We start from the raw sequence: 15171 nt of genomic DNA on the forward strand, positions 1-15171 counted from the left end.
AGCACCTGTGGCTCAGTGAGTAGGGTGCCGGCCCCACATACCGAGGGCGGTGGGTTCAAACCCAGCCCTGGCCAAATTGCAACAAAAAAATAGCCGGGTGTTGTGGCAGGCACCTGTAGTCCCAACTACTTGGGAGGCTGAGGCAAGAGAATCGCCTAAACCCAGGAGTTGGAGGTTGCTGTGAGCTGTGATGCCATGGCACTCTACCGAGGGTGATAAAGTGAAACTCTGTCTCTAAAAAAAATAAAAAATTACCGTGTTCAAACTGAAACCTTGATTCCTCCCCAGCCCTCAAACATATTCCTTTCCTAGTTATCCCCAATTCAGTAAATGGCATTACCGTCCAGGGAGCTATTCCAGCCAGAAACCTGAGAACAAGCATCCTTGATTTCTTCCTTTTCTCTCTTGGCCTTCACATCCAATCCAATAGTAAGTCTTGTCCATTCTAGAGAAATCTGTCTGCCTCTTGCCATCGCCCTGGAACTCTTAAACCTAAGCCACTGCCTCTGAACATAAATTACTGCAACAACCTCCTAATCTGTCTCCTAACTTCTGCTTTGTTCAATCTTCTGATCATTCTCCACAAGCCCCTGATAGTGATCTTCTTAAAATCATAAATAAGAACATATCTATTCAAAGCTTTCAATGACCTCACACTATACAGGCAATAAAACCTAAACCACCTACTTTGGTCTACAAGGCACTGCTCACCTCCCTAATCTCACTCTTCCCACTCTCCCCCTCCTCTCCTTTCTATCTCTGGCTTTCCTTCAGATTTTTAATCACAGGAAGCTCTTTCTCTTCCTACCTTAGAACCTCCGCATACGTTGTTCCTGCTGCCTGGAATGCTCTTCCCATTCCCACTTTTCAAATGGCTGTTCTTTCTCATGCATCAGGCCTGGACCTAAATGTTAACAACTCATTTAAGTAGGTTCTCTCCCAATTCTTTTTAAAATCATAGTAGTCTGTTCATTTCTTTCCCAACATTTCCCATTTTACAGTCATTTGCTCAGATTTTTTTTTTTTTTTGTAGGGACAGAGTCTCACTGTACCGCCGTCGGGTAGAGTGCCGTGGCGTCACACGGCTCACAGCAACCTCTAACTCTTGGGCTTACGCGATTCTCTTGCCTCAGCCTCCCGAGCAGCTGGGACCACAGGCGCCCGCCACAACGCCCGGCTATTTTTCTGTTGCAGTTTGGCCGGGGCCGGGTTTGAACCCGCCACTTTCGGCATATGGGGCCGGCGCCCTACTCACTGAGCCACAGGCGCCGCCCTTTTTTTTTTTTTTTAAAGACAGAGCCTCAAGCTGTCACCCTGGGTAGAGTGCTGTGGCATCTCACAGCAACCTCCAACTCCTGGGCTTAAGCAATTCTCTTGCCTCAGCCTCCCAAGTAGCTGGGACTACAGGCGCCCACCACAATGCCAATCTATTTTTTTTAAGAGTTGAGGTCTTGCTCTGGCTCAGGCAATCCACCTGTCTCAGCCTTCCAGAGTGCTGGGGTTACAGACGTGAGCCACCACGCCTGGCCTGACTGGTTAGTTTTTGTTTGCCTTCCCCACCACACTGAAAGCTCTGTGAGAGTGTGAGTGAGCTATGTCTCTTTCATTCACTACTGAATTGACAATCAGTGACTAGGATTTAATAAATGGACATTTGCTGAAAAAGAGAAGCTTACCCCTTTAGAATATTCAATGACATTTTTAAACTGTTAATTATAATGAGAGAGGATACCCGGGAAAGGTGAGGTCTTCTCAAGGAGACCACAAGGATACACCTGCAGGGTCCTCTCCATGGTGACTCAGCTCTTGGGAATTTTTTTTTTTTTTTTGGAGAGACAGAGTCTCACTGTACCGCCCTCGGGTAGAGTGCCGTGACATCACACGGCTCACAGCAACCTCTAACTCTTGGGCTTACACGATTCTCTTCCTCAGCCTCCAGAGCAGCTGGGACTACAGGCGCCCGCCACAACGCCCGGCTATTTTTTTGTTGCAGTTTGGCAGGGGCTGGGTTTGAACCCGCCACCCTCGGCATATGGGGCCAGCGCCCTACTCACTGAGCCACAGGCGCAGCCCAGCTCTTGGGAATTTGTAAACTTAACTTCCTGGAACTTGGAAATTTCCAAATTCTGTGAAATCTGTAGTTCTGTAGGGGCTGGAATAGTATCTCCTGCTTGATTCAAACTGGTACCCCCATCGGTACCTGGGGGGTGGAACTTTTTGACTGTTGATACAAAGGGAAAGACCAAGCCAATTGGGGAGCATGGCCATTTGGAATTCTTCTGTGTCGTAAGCTCCTGGCTGGTGAATAAAGCCCTTCCTCTTATAAATGTGGTGTTTGGGTACCCTTTCTTTCCGTTGGGCCTTGTCTTCCTGCAATAATAGAGTATTGTTTTACCCATGTCATCATCAGCCACATTACAGGATCTGTGAACTGACATCTCCGACTATGGCTAGATTCAAGGAACATACATCAGCGCCCAGTAAGGGCAGAGAAACCTACAATGGGTGTGTGTTGTGCTGGAGGGCAGGGAAAGGGGATGGTACTGGCATGGGGGGAGGGGCAATAGGTGGTCTGACTTTGGCAAAACCAAGGATTGAAAGAGTTGGTTATCTAATCAATCTTTGTGGTGGGTACAACATGGGCATTTACTGCATTTTACAGATGGCAAATCCACCCACCTTGTCTAAAATTAGCCTTTAAAAATCAAGATGGAGACCCAACCCAACCTGTGAAGAAAGAAGTCTGGCTCTTTCATACTCTTGCCTGCCCTTGTAGTGCTTATTCCCCAGGCCCAGTGTCCTCCTCCTATCAGGACTAAAATGCAGCTTACTCAGGCTTACTTTTGGATTTTTCACTTGTGTTGGTCTCAGAACAGTTTTAAACTCATAAAACTTAGCTCTCGGCTCGGTGCCTGTGGCTCAAGTGGCTAAGGAGCCAGCCATATACACCTGAGCTGGCGGGTTCGAATCCAGCCCAGGCCCACCAAACAACGACAGCTGCAACCAAAAAATAGCAGGTGTTGTGGCGGACGCCTGTAGTCCCAGCTACTCGGGAGGCTGAGGCGGGAGAATCGCTTGAGCCCAAGAGTTGGAGGTTGCTGTGAGCTGTGATGCAGGATGCCATGGCACTCTACCTAAGGCGACAGCTTGAGGCTCTGTCTCAAAAAAAAAAAGACTTAGCTCTCTCTCTCTTTTTCATTTTAGACAGTCTCACTCTCTTGCTGGGGCTTTAAGTGTCATGACCTCAGCCTAGCTCACAGCAACCTCAACCTCTTGTGCTCAAGCAATTCTCCTGTCTCAGCCTCCCAAGTAGCTGGGACTACAACAGCTAGGACTATAGGCATGTGCCACCGTGCTTGGCCCCCTTTGTTTTTTTGTAGGATTCTGTTCTTTTCAAATTAGATCATTGTATAAACTGATCTCTCTGAAAATAGTAACAGTTTCTAATACAAATTTTCAATTTAATAGTCACTCTGGAACTATACCACAGCCACAGAAATGACTGACTCCTCCACCACAGTAAGCCAAAGCTTTAGGGGAATAGTTTAAATGACAGTCCCATTCATAACTGTTGTAATTATTACTAATTTATGTAAATTAGTAATTAGCTCTTTAGAAGAGAACACATTCTCTCATTTGGTTCTCATAACAGCCAGATAGGATGGGAACAGACAATTTAATATTATAGTTCCTTCACAGATAAGGAAACTGAGATTTAAGGAAGTTACATCTGAGCTCAGTTCACAATTGTCCCAAGCACCCAACAACATATGAATGGATTAATAAACTATGGTATGTGTATGGTACTGTTCAACCATAAAATAGATGATGATTTTGGATCCTCTGTAACAACTTAGATGGATTTGGAGAACATTATCCTAAGTATTACAAGATTGGAAAAACAAGTATCACATGTACTCAATACCAATTTGAAACTAGGACATTAACAATCACAGACCCATACAAGAGAAAAAATCTCAATTAAATTCAATAAGGGGGGTTCAAGTACCTTCCCACCCAATAGCTACAATGCGTGGATATATGACATACTATCTGGGTGTAGGACACAGCTACAACTCTGACTTTAACCTTTCATGTGTAAATTATATAACCTAAGGGTTTGTACCCTCATATTAATCTGAAATTTAAAAACAAAAGGAAGTTCTATTCTAACCTCACCTAGCAAGTGGCAGAGAATGGATCCATACTGCACCTCAAATCCCTTTCCTCCATTCAAATCTTTTTCCTCCATCACTTTGCCTCCTTTGTTGACTACTACAAATTGTTTTGAGGAACAGCTCTATCATGAAAAACAAAACAAACAAAAAAAAACAGCCCTAGGACTCCAGCTCTGGTTAATGTTCAGGGTCTGCATCTGCCCTACTCTGGGTAACCTTAAGTCGTTTGTTGATGAAATATTGGCCATAAAAGGGGTTACAAATTTTCTCAATAATTTTAGTGTAAAGAGATTAGAATTCCAAAATTTCCAGTGACTTCAATTAGCCCTAGATCATAATGTTTTTTTTTTGTTTGTTTTTTGTTTTGTAGAGACAGAGTCTCACTTTATGGCCCTCAGGTAGGGTGCCGTGGCATCATACAGCTCACAGCAACCTCCAACTCCTGGGCTTAAGCGATTCTCTTGCCTCAGCCTCCCGAGTAGCTGGGACTACAGGCGCCCGCCACAACGCCCAGCTATTTTTTGGTTGCAGTTCAGCCGGGGCCGGGTTTGAACCCGCCACCCTCGGTATATGGGGCCGGCGCCTTACCGACTGAGCCACAGGCGCCGCCAGATCATAATGTTTTTTATCTGAGAATTTTTTTTTTTTTTTATAGAGACAGGGTCTCACTTTATGGCCCTCGGTAGAGTGCCATGGCCTCACACAGCTCACAGCAACCTCCAACTCGTGGGCTTAAGCGATTCTCTTGCCTCAGCCTCCCGATATCTGAGAAATTTTAAACATAGGGTATTAAGAAATTTTAACTACAGATAAGGTTTAGGTCTGCAGATGGCTAGTTTAAAATCAAAGTTCTTGCGCCTGTAGTCCCAGCTACTCGGGAGGCTGAGGCAAGAGACTCGCTTAAGCCCAGGAGTTGGAAGTTGCTGTGAGCTGTGTGAGGCCACGGCACTCTACCGAGGGCCATAAAGTGAGACTCTGTCTCTACAAAGAAAAAAAAAGAAAAAAAAAAAAAAATCAAAGTTCTTATGGTAAATAGAGCCGGTGGTAGACTCTTGCCCTCCACCTGGTGGACAGTTGGAGTCCACAACACATTTGAGATTGAAAATTGACCAGTGATGGGCGGCGCCTGTGGCTCAGTCGGTGAGGCGCCGGCCCCATATACCGAGGGTGGTGGGTTCAAACCCGGCCCCGGCCAAACTGCAACCAAAAAATAGCCGGGCGTTGTGGCGGGCGCCTGTAGTCCCAGCTACTCGGGAGGCTGAGGCAAGAGAATCGCTTAAGCCCAGGAGCTGGAGGTTGCTGTGAGCTGTGTGAGGCCACGGCACTCTACCGAGGGCCATAAAGTGAGACTCTGTCTCTACAAAAAAAAAAAAAAAAAAAGAAAATTGACCAGTGAAAAGGCTGTCTCATTCCATCCTGAAGAGCTGTTTAGAAAACAATGAAACTTCAGTCATTTGCTTCTCTAGATGCTTATTCTGTGTCTGATCTATCCTCTGAACGTTTCAAGGTTTTAGGTAAACAGGCACCTGTAATGTATTGTGTTCAGATCTGCTAATAACCAAGACCTTAAGATGATAAATCTCATAGCACAGCTGATTCACCTAAATTTTTATGGGTTGCTCACTGTGGGGTAGTGAGCAACCCATAAAAGAATAAAAAAAGAATAAAAAAATAAAAAAAAAGGTCGGGCGCGGTGGCTCACACCGGTAATCCTAGCAGTCTGGCTGGGAGGCTGTACTGCCTAAGCTCACAGGTTTGAGACCAGCCTGAGCCAGAGCCAGACCTGGTCTCTAAAAATAACCAGGCATTGTGGTGGGCGCCTGTAGTCCCAGATACTTCGGAGGCTGAGGCAAGAGGATCAATAGAACCCAAGACTTTGAGGTTGCTGTGAGCTGTGACGCCACAGCACTCTACCCCAGGGCGACATAGTGAGACTCTGTCTCAAAAAAACAAAACAAACAAAAAAAAATTCTCAAAAGATGCTAGAGAGGAGGGAGCAAAATTCTTTACTTTGCATACTCTGGAAATACAGTAATATAAATATTGTGTAAGAAAATTTTACAAAAATTTCTTTGATAGAAATTAAAATACTTTTCAACGCCCATTTTTAATATTTCCCATGGGAGCAGAGAGGTGGTGGGCCAGGTACACCCAACAGCCGAGTATCTGCACAGGGCACCACATCCCCCAGGCTGCCCTTAGCCCGCACCCAGACCGTGCCAGGTCCCGGCCCACGTCCCGCCCCGGCATTACCGGCGCCCCATCCGACTGTACCCCATTCTCCTTTTCTTCCTCCTCCAAGGAGTCCGCCGCCGCCGCCAGGGTCAGTAAAGGGTCTACAGGTTCGTACAGGGAGACCCGCGCTCCGGTGTTGGGATTGACCGGGGTGTGGAAATTGGAGGCCGCCAGCTTCGCTGCGTGGTGCAAAGCAGCCATTACCCCGCCTCCGAGGCCTCTGCGCCCGCGCCGGCCTGAGGCGGGCAAGCTGGCGCGGCCTCTGGCGACTTCGCAGCTCCTTCCCAGGAAAGAGCGGTTGCTAGGGGCGCGGTAACTAGTGACGCTACAGGGGCCGCGAGGAACCAAATATCCTCGCACGCTGGCAGAGCCTCTAGTCGGTGCTTACTAGATCGTGGGAGTCGGTATTCGCTGGTTTAAAATGGTGAGGCACCTATTCTCCTCCTTTGCGTCTAACAGACTAAACACCGACTTCTCACATTATATTAATGAAACTCGTTTTGTGAAGAGCACGTTTTTATTAACGCAAGTTAACTTCCACTAGTGACAATGCAGGTAGTGTTAACTCCGTGTTATCAGCATGAGAGCGACGGGACCCAAGAATGACCACAGACACACCCATCTTCAACTAACCCCCATCATCTCTTCCTACCGGGGATTTGGGCGCTTCAAACGGCGCCTTACTCCCGCGCCGCGCGGCTGTGACGACACGCGAAGCAGCGGACGTGGTGCAGACTCGGCGTCCGCTACCTAAGCCCCTCCTTCCTGAGGCCTCGCTTAGCGCTCTCTATTCTTCCCGGCCCCCTTCTAACCTCTTCCCGGCTCCACCCCTGTATGTGGCATGCATCATCTAAAATCTTAGTTTAGAGCTAAAAGCCCTTCTTACTAAACCTTCCTTGTTCGCCTGTCTGGAGTCTGAGCACCTCCAAAATCCCCCACTGCCCCACTTGCTTCAGGGTGCTTTGATATGGCTGAGCATTTGCTTCGCATGCTGGGACGTACGGTTGGCAGGGCTGAGTAGAAGCCAGAACCGGAAGCCCCTGAGATGTAGACAGCTAAGTGACCAGGGGAGCAACTTCAAGTCACCTGCAACTATTTCTGTGGCTGCATGTGCCTCTTGGGATTTGGTTTATAAGCACAACAGCCCAAATCAAGACAGGGTCATAGGCTGAAGCACTACAAATGTGCAGCACAAAGATTGCTCTAGAGTTCTATAATAAACAGAAATGGCCAGACTGTATAGGCCTTATCATCTCAGTTATTGGCTAGAGTTCCCTGGAGAATGTTCCCAGATGGAACACTGGAAGGATCCTAAAGGTTCTGTGGCCGGAAGCTGTCAGCCAGCAATGTGCTGGTAAATGGTTAGCCCCTGGCTCTCTAGGGGTAAATTGTGTGCGACTAAACTTAAAAATGTATTGACATAAAGGATTACAGCTCATGACTCATACTTTTCTAATACTGGAATTTTTCCTTAATTTTTTCTGCTATTCACAACATAAAGGCTGCAGACATTTTACAGCAGCTTATTCTGCATTAACACTTTCTCTTTAGTTTCCTAAGTTTAAAGGTCCAATTGACCAGATACAGTGACTCACACCTATAATCCTCACACTTTGGGAGGGTGAGGTAGGAAGCTCAATTTAGCCCAGGAGTTTGAACTCTGGGCAACATGAAGTGTGCACCTGTAGGCGCAGCTACTTGGGAGGCTGAAGCAGGATGATCACTTGAGCCCAGTAGTTCATGGTCTCAGGTACTATTGCACTGCTCTACTCTTATCTCAAAAAAAAAGAAAGCACAGAGTAAGGAAGGTATGCACTGCCAGAGAACCTAAAGATAGGCCATGAGACTGCCCTTAGCAAGAGTGGAGGCAGGACATCAAAGTAGCCTACGCGTGAGCTGGGTGATCTGATTTCTGTCACAAAGGATGCCATGCACTCTGCAAAGGGGCTCATGGACCAATGCACTCAGAGCTCCTCATACCCAAAAGCTCAAACCTGGCTCAGCGCCTGTGGCTCAAGTGGCTAAGGCACCAGTCACATACACCTGAGCTGGTGGGTTCAAATCCAGCCCCGGCCCACCAAACAACAATGACAGCTGCAACCAAAAATAGTCGGGCATTGTGGTGGATGCCTGTAATCCCAGCTACTTGGGAGGTGGAAGCAGGAGAATTGCTTGAGCCCAGGAGTTGGAGATTGCTGTGAGCTATGATGTCACAGCACTGTACCTAAGGTGACAGCTTGAGGCTCTGTCTCAAAAAAAAAAAAAAAAAAAAAAAAAGACTCAAACCTGGGCTGTGGGGCTAGGGAACAGAGTACAAGTGTGCGCGTGCTGGATAAGGTGCAGACAACATGTGAGGTTCAGGCACTAAGTAATGACCACACATATAAACAACCATATCTGTATGTAAAATAAAATGCTAGAAAAGAACACAAACAAAATAAATCCAGGAAGGGGTTGGGTGCGGTGGCTCACACCTGTAATCCTTGTACCTTGGAAGAACTGAGGCCAGTGGATTGCCTGAGCTCACATGTTTGAGACCAGCCTGAGCCAAAATGAGACCTCATCTCTTAAATTAGCTGGGTGTTATAGTGGGTACCTGTAGTCCTAGCTACTTAGGAGGCTGAGGCAAGAGAATCACTTACGCCCAAGAGTTTGAGGTTGCTGTGAGCTGTGATGTCACAGCACTCTACCCAGGGCAACGTAGTGAGACTCTGTCTCAAAAAAAAAAGAAAAGAAAATTCACTGGGGAAGCATCTCAGGGTGTTTCTGGAAGAGACATTTGAATTGGTAGACTGAACATAGCAAATAGCACCCCCCACCACAATGCTGATGGGCATCACCCAAACTGTTCAGTCTGAAGAGAAAAAGGCAGAGGCAAAGTTGAAAGTTGAATTCATTAGTTTAGAGCTAAAAGCCTTTCTTACCAAACCAAGCTGGGACACACACCTCTCACCCTCTGAACTCCTAGTTCCCAGTCTTCAGACTGGACTAGAATCTACACTTCTGGCTATCTGATGTTTTAGGCCTTTGAACTACACCACTTTTAGGTCTTCAGTTTGCAGATAGCAGATTATGGGAGTTCTTGGCCTCAATAATCGCATGAGCTCTGACTCAATTCTTACCAGAAATAATTATCTATACTCTATTGTTTCTCTGGAGAAATTTAAGGCAGATGTGTCATCAACTATGAAATATTCTAGCCAAAAGTTTGTAACCTGAATCTGAGCCTCTTCAGGGCAAATTTTTGATTTTATGGGAAACAGATAAACAAGTTAAATTAAGATGAAATCCAGAAGGATAGATAGATAATAGGCTTGGAATCTTAAAACAAAAAATCAGTGACCAAAAAAACATTGAAGGTGAATGTAGATTAGAGACTGGTAAGACAACTAAATGCAATGTGTAAAAACCAAATGGATCTTGGTTTAAAACACAAGGTAAGAAAGACATTTTGAGGACAGTTAGAAAAATTTGAATATAGATAGGGTATTATTCATTACAAAACTATTCTTCCATGAAAATGTCCTCATTTGAATACTTACAAAGTATAGGTCTTCAGTTTACAAATTATTCAAAAGTGGTTAAGTAGTTAAGCTATCATGTGTGTTTTGAAAACATGAATTTGTTCCAAAGCAGTGAACTATTTGGGCAAAATGCTGGCTTCTCATTTGCTGAGGTGACTTCCTTAGAAGAAAACAGGTGAACAGAATGCATTCAGTGAAATCACATTAAGAAGACACACAACACACAACTGAAAACGTGCAGATACATCAGTTCGTCATTAGACACATTCATCACACCTGACATTACTGTCACATTTCAGATACCCTACCAGTTCACAGTAACATTAGCTACAATCCTCACATAAACAAGCCTTTTATGTTCTTCAAATTAAGGTGTCACATTTTATGTAGTATTTAACCCTTTAATACATAAAACTGTTAGCGTTTTTATTCGGTTCCTTTCCTGTTGTGCCCCTAGTCTTCCATCCTAAGTCCTGTGGTTTCTATTGTGCAATTTTTTTTTTTTGGAGACAGTCTCAAGCTGTCACCCTGTTGTTACAGCTCACAGCAACCTCACTCTTGGGCTTAAGCAATTCTCTTGCCTCAGCCTTCCAAGTAGCTGGGACTGCAGGCTTCCGCCACAATGCCCAGCTATTTTTTGGTTGTAGTTATCATTGTTGTTTGGCAGGTCTGGGCAAGACTTGAACCCGCCAGCACTGGTGCATGTGGCTAGTGCCTCAGCTGCTGAACTACAGGTCTGAGCCTATTGTGCAATTTCGCATTCTCTGGTGGCTTTTACATAACACATGCAGAACTGACTGTACGACAAAATGTCAATAGTTAAATCTAGGTGGAAGGTATTGTGTTGATACTGTTCTTTAAACTTTCCTACATATTTGAAACTCTTCATAATAAAAAGTTGAAGGTAAGGAATAAATAGCAATCAAATAGAAAAAACAAGCAAACAAAACCTCTGCCCTTAGGGTTTAGTCTTATTCCTAGTCATATCCCTTTTTGTTATTAATTAAAAGCATATGGGCGACACCTGTGGCTCAAGGAGTAGGGCGCAGGTCCCATATGCTGGAAGTGGCGGGTTCAAACCCACCCCTGGCCAAAAACCACAAAAATAAAATAAAAGCATAGCATACCATTTCTATGTTTAACAGGATACATTGCTTCATTGGTTCAGAGTTACGTATCACATCACTCCTTTGAGAGCTTTCTCATTTGCTCTTCCATTCCTTAAAATAGAAGCTGATTTTGATTATACTGTAATTGCTGTAAAACCCAAGTACAAGGTAATGGTAATTTTTTTTGAGACAAGTCTTGCTTTGTTGCCTGGGCTTGAGTGCAGTGGTGTCATCATAGCTCATTGCAACTTCAAACTTCTAGATTCAAGTGATTCTCCTGCCTCAGCCTCCTGATAGCTGAGACTACAGTGTGCCACCACATCTAGCTAATTTTTCTATTTATTTCATAAAAGACTGGGTCTCAAGCAATCTTCTTGCCTTGACCTCTCAGTGCTCGGATGATAGGTGTCATACACAGTGCCTAACCAATTTAATTTACACCAAAACAAATTTAACAGAATGAATGAATAGGAAACATCTGGCTTGGAAGAATTTTTTTGTGGGGGGACAGTCTCACTATGTTGCCCTCAGTAGAGTGCTGTAGTATCACAGCTCATAGCAACCTCAAACTCGGGGCGGCGCCTGTGGCTCAAAGGAGTAGGGCGCCAGCCCCATATGCCGGAGGTGGTAGGTTCAAACCCAGCCCCGGCCAAAAACTGCAAAAAAAAAAAAGAAACTCTTGGGGTCAAGCGATTGTCTTCCCTCAGCCTCCCAAGTAGTTGGGACAACAGGCGCCCACCACAATGCCCAGCTGATTTTCTGTTGCAGTTGTCATTGTTGCTTAGCTGGCCCAGTCTGGGTTGAAACCCGCCAGCCTTGGTGTATGTGGCTGGTGCTGTAACCACTGTGCTATAGGCACCAAGCCTGGCTTGGAAGAATTTTAAGAATTGTGTTATATAAGGACAGGCACAGTGGCTCACACCTTAATCCTAGCACTCTGGGAGGCTGAGGATGGTGTATCACTTGAGCTCCGTAATTCAACACCAGCCTAAGCAAGAGCAAGAGCAAGATCCTATCTCTTCTAAAAACAGAAAAACTAGCCAGGCATTGTGGCAGGTGACTGTAGTCCCAGCTACTTGGGTGGCTGAGCCAAGGACTGCTTGAGCCCAAGAGTTTGAGGCTGCTTGACACCAGGTAACTTGAGCCAAAGGCAAGAGTGGAGACTCTGTCTCAAAAAAAGAATTTGTGTTACATAAACTAAAAATCTTACACTGCCAGCCAGGTTTAGTAGTGTATACCTGTAGTTCCAGATACTTCAGAGGCTGAGAGGACAGCTTAAGCCTAAAAGTTTAGGCTTTAATGGGCTATGAATAGGCACTACACTCCAGCAAGGGCAACAAAACTGCCTTAAAAAAAAAAAAAAAAAAAAATCCAGGCCAGGTTCTATGGCTCATGCCTCTAATCCTAGCACCCCGAGAGGCCAAGGTGAGAGGATTGCTTGAACTCATGAGTTGAGACCAGCCTGGGCCAAGAGTGAGGCCCCATTTCAATAAAAATTGAAAAAAAAGGGTGGCGCCTGTGGCTCAAAGGAGTAGGGTGCCAGCCCCATATGCCAGAGGTAGTGGGTTGAAACCCAGCCCTGGCCAAAAAAAAAAAAAAAAAAAACTGCCAAAAAGAAAAATTTGAAAAAAAAAAAAAAAAAAAAAAAAAAAAGGCAGGCATTGCAGCAGGAACTTATAATCCCAGCTATTCAGGTTGATGTAGTAGGATCATTGGAATTCAAAAGTTTGAGGTTACTGTGAGCTAGGCCAACAGCATGGCACTCTAGCCTAGGCAACTTAGTGAAACTCTGCCTCAAAAACAAAAGGCTGGGCACAGAGACTTATGCCTGTGATACTAATACTCTAGGAGGCCAAGACTGAAAGAGGGGGAATTGCCTGAGCTTAGGAGCTTGAGACCAGCCTGACCAAGAGCAAGACCCCACCTCTAAAAAAAATAAGCGGGTGTTGTGGCAGTTGCCTGTATTCCCAGCTACTTGGGAGGCTGAGGCAAGACAATCTTTTGAGCCCAATAGATTCAGGTTGCTGTGAACTATGATGCCACAGCACTCTACCAAGAACAACAAACTGAGACTGTCTCCCCAACTCCCCCCCCAAATCTTTTATCCAGTGAATATCAATTGTTGTTAATGGTGAAAGGTGAGTTTCAGTTTCTCTTGTACAGGTCGCCAGCCAGTTCACCCAACACCATTTGTTAATTAGGGAATCTTTCCCCCAATTAATGTTTTTGATAGGTTTATCAAAGATCAAATGATGTTAAGTAGCTGGGTTCATCTCTTGGTCCTCTATTCTGTTTCATGTGTCTATTTTTGTGCTAGTACCATGCTGTTTTAATCACTATGGATTTCTAGTATAGCCTTTATGTCTGGTAACGTGCTATTAGTAAAGTATCTCAAGAATGGAGGTAGTATCCAATGTACTCCATACTATCACAAAACCAATATATAATCACCTACACATTTATAAGAATGATCGAACACAAGTATAGTCCAGAAAGGAGGGAAGAGGAGGGAGAGGGGGAAGGGGAAGACCAGGAGGAAGGAGTGTTTTGGGTATAACTTCACCTAATGTGCACAATGCAATGGTACATTTCAAAATTATTAAGAATAGAGTATAAAATGTCTTAACCACAACAAACAAGTGAGGTGATAGTTATGTTAACCTGTTTGATGTAAGCATTCCACATTGTCTATCAAATCAGCACAATGTACCCCATAAATGCACTGATGTACAGTTATGATTTAATAAAAAAAATAAAAAGACTCTCCCAAATCCTACCTTTTGTTGAGTAACTGATAAGTATGTTACGATAAACAATGTGGATTAAAAAAGTATTTTCAGGTTTGGTGTCTGTAGCTCAGTTGCTAGGGCGCCAGACACATACACTGGAACTGGCAGGTTCGAACCCAGCCCAGGCCTGCCAAACAGTGACAACTACAACAACAAAAAAGCTGCTGCTTGTTGTGGCGAGCCCCTGTTGTCCCAGCTACTTGAGAGGCTGAGGCAAGAAAATCACTTAAGCCCAAGAGTTTGAGGTTTCTGTGAGCTGTAATGCCACAGAACTCTACTGAGGACAAAAAAAAAAAAAAGTATTTTCACTTCAAAGATTTTAGGATATACTTGACAACTGGTTTTAAGGTAGGTAGAATATATTTTACACAGGCTCTCAATAACCCGTTAATGAGGGACTGAACTACTGAATTCCAAACAATACAAAATTCCTTACCTAATTTACATTACCAAATTAATGTAATTTGTTGACTACTTAAGTCCTGTGGTATGTTATAGAGATAAAAGAAGACTGGCTGGCTGAAACTATTTCTCTACAATTCTAATGAAAGGCTTAAGTTTTTTTTTTTTTTTTTTTTTTGTAGTTTTTGGCCAGGGCTGGGTTTGAACCCGCCACCTCCAGCCTATGGGACCAGCGCCCTACTCCTTGAGCCACAGGTGCCACTCCGAAAGGCTTAAGTTTTTTAATAACACTCCTTGTAAAATAAATGAGACAGTGTTTGAAGTAGCAGGTTATGTAGATCACACTTGTGTTTCACTTTAAACTGGCCTTTAGTCAAAGGCATGAAAGCTTTTATGAAGGAAACATTTAAAATGTACAAGGTTGGGCAGCACCTGTGGCTCAAAGGGGTAGGGCGCCAGCCCCATATACTGGAGGTGGTGGGTTCAAACCCAGCCCTGGTCAAAAACTGCAAAAAAATACAATGTCTATAGAACAGACGTTTTAACCCACTGAAATCAGATGTATTAGCTAAGAATATCTTTTGTTAATGTAAGATTTCCCACACATTTACTTGTAAAAGGAATTTAACCAGTAGCAGTTATTATTGGGGAAAGGGATTAAGATAGTAAGATAAAGGGAGGCATTCATTTTTCACTTTGTATTTTTGTGTGCCACTTTTAAAACAGCATATATCCTACACTTCAATAGTTTTTATGCCAAATGTATTTATGTTGGCCGCTTTTCTTCTAAATACTTGGTTTATAAAAAGAAAACCAGAATGGAATGGATAGAGGCTTAGGTAAATTAAAAAGTGAGGAAAATCCTGTGGTCCCAGCCACTTGGGAGGCTGAGACAAGAGAATCGCCTGAGCCCAAGAACTGGAGGTTGCTATGA

The 15171-nt window shown here is 44.4% G+C and overlaps 1 protein-coding gene across 6 annotated transcripts in view; it reads right to left on the reverse strand.

Moving 5' to 3' along the window:
- The window catches only part of FAM161A (FAM161 centrosomal protein A), a 32858-nt gene extending 26173 nt beyond the window's left edge, over positions 1-6685 (reverse strand). For 5 of the 6 annotated variants that reach the window (XR_008379715.1, XM_053589863.1, XM_053589864.1 and 2 more), the window contains exon 1: positions 6453-6685. Coding sequence is in view for 5 of the 6 variants with exons in the window: in XM_053589863.1 (XP_053445838.1) it covers positions 6453-6614 (162 nt within the window). In the remaining variant the exon portion in view is untranslated. Of the gene's footprint in view, positions 1-808; positions 905-6452 lie in introns of all 6 variants that reach the window. The other variant, XM_053589865.1, reaches the window with a different exon arrangement.
- Between the last annotated feature and the right edge of the window lie 8486 nt (positions 6686-15171).

The sequence above is a fragment of the Nycticebus coucang genome, chromosome 4, assembly GCF_027406575.1.
Source record: "Nycticebus coucang isolate mNycCou1 chromosome 4, mNycCou1.pri, whole genome shotgun sequence".
In the NCBI taxonomy this organism is placed as follows: domain Eukaryota; kingdom Metazoa; phylum Chordata; class Mammalia; order Primates; family Lorisidae; genus Nycticebus; species Nycticebus coucang.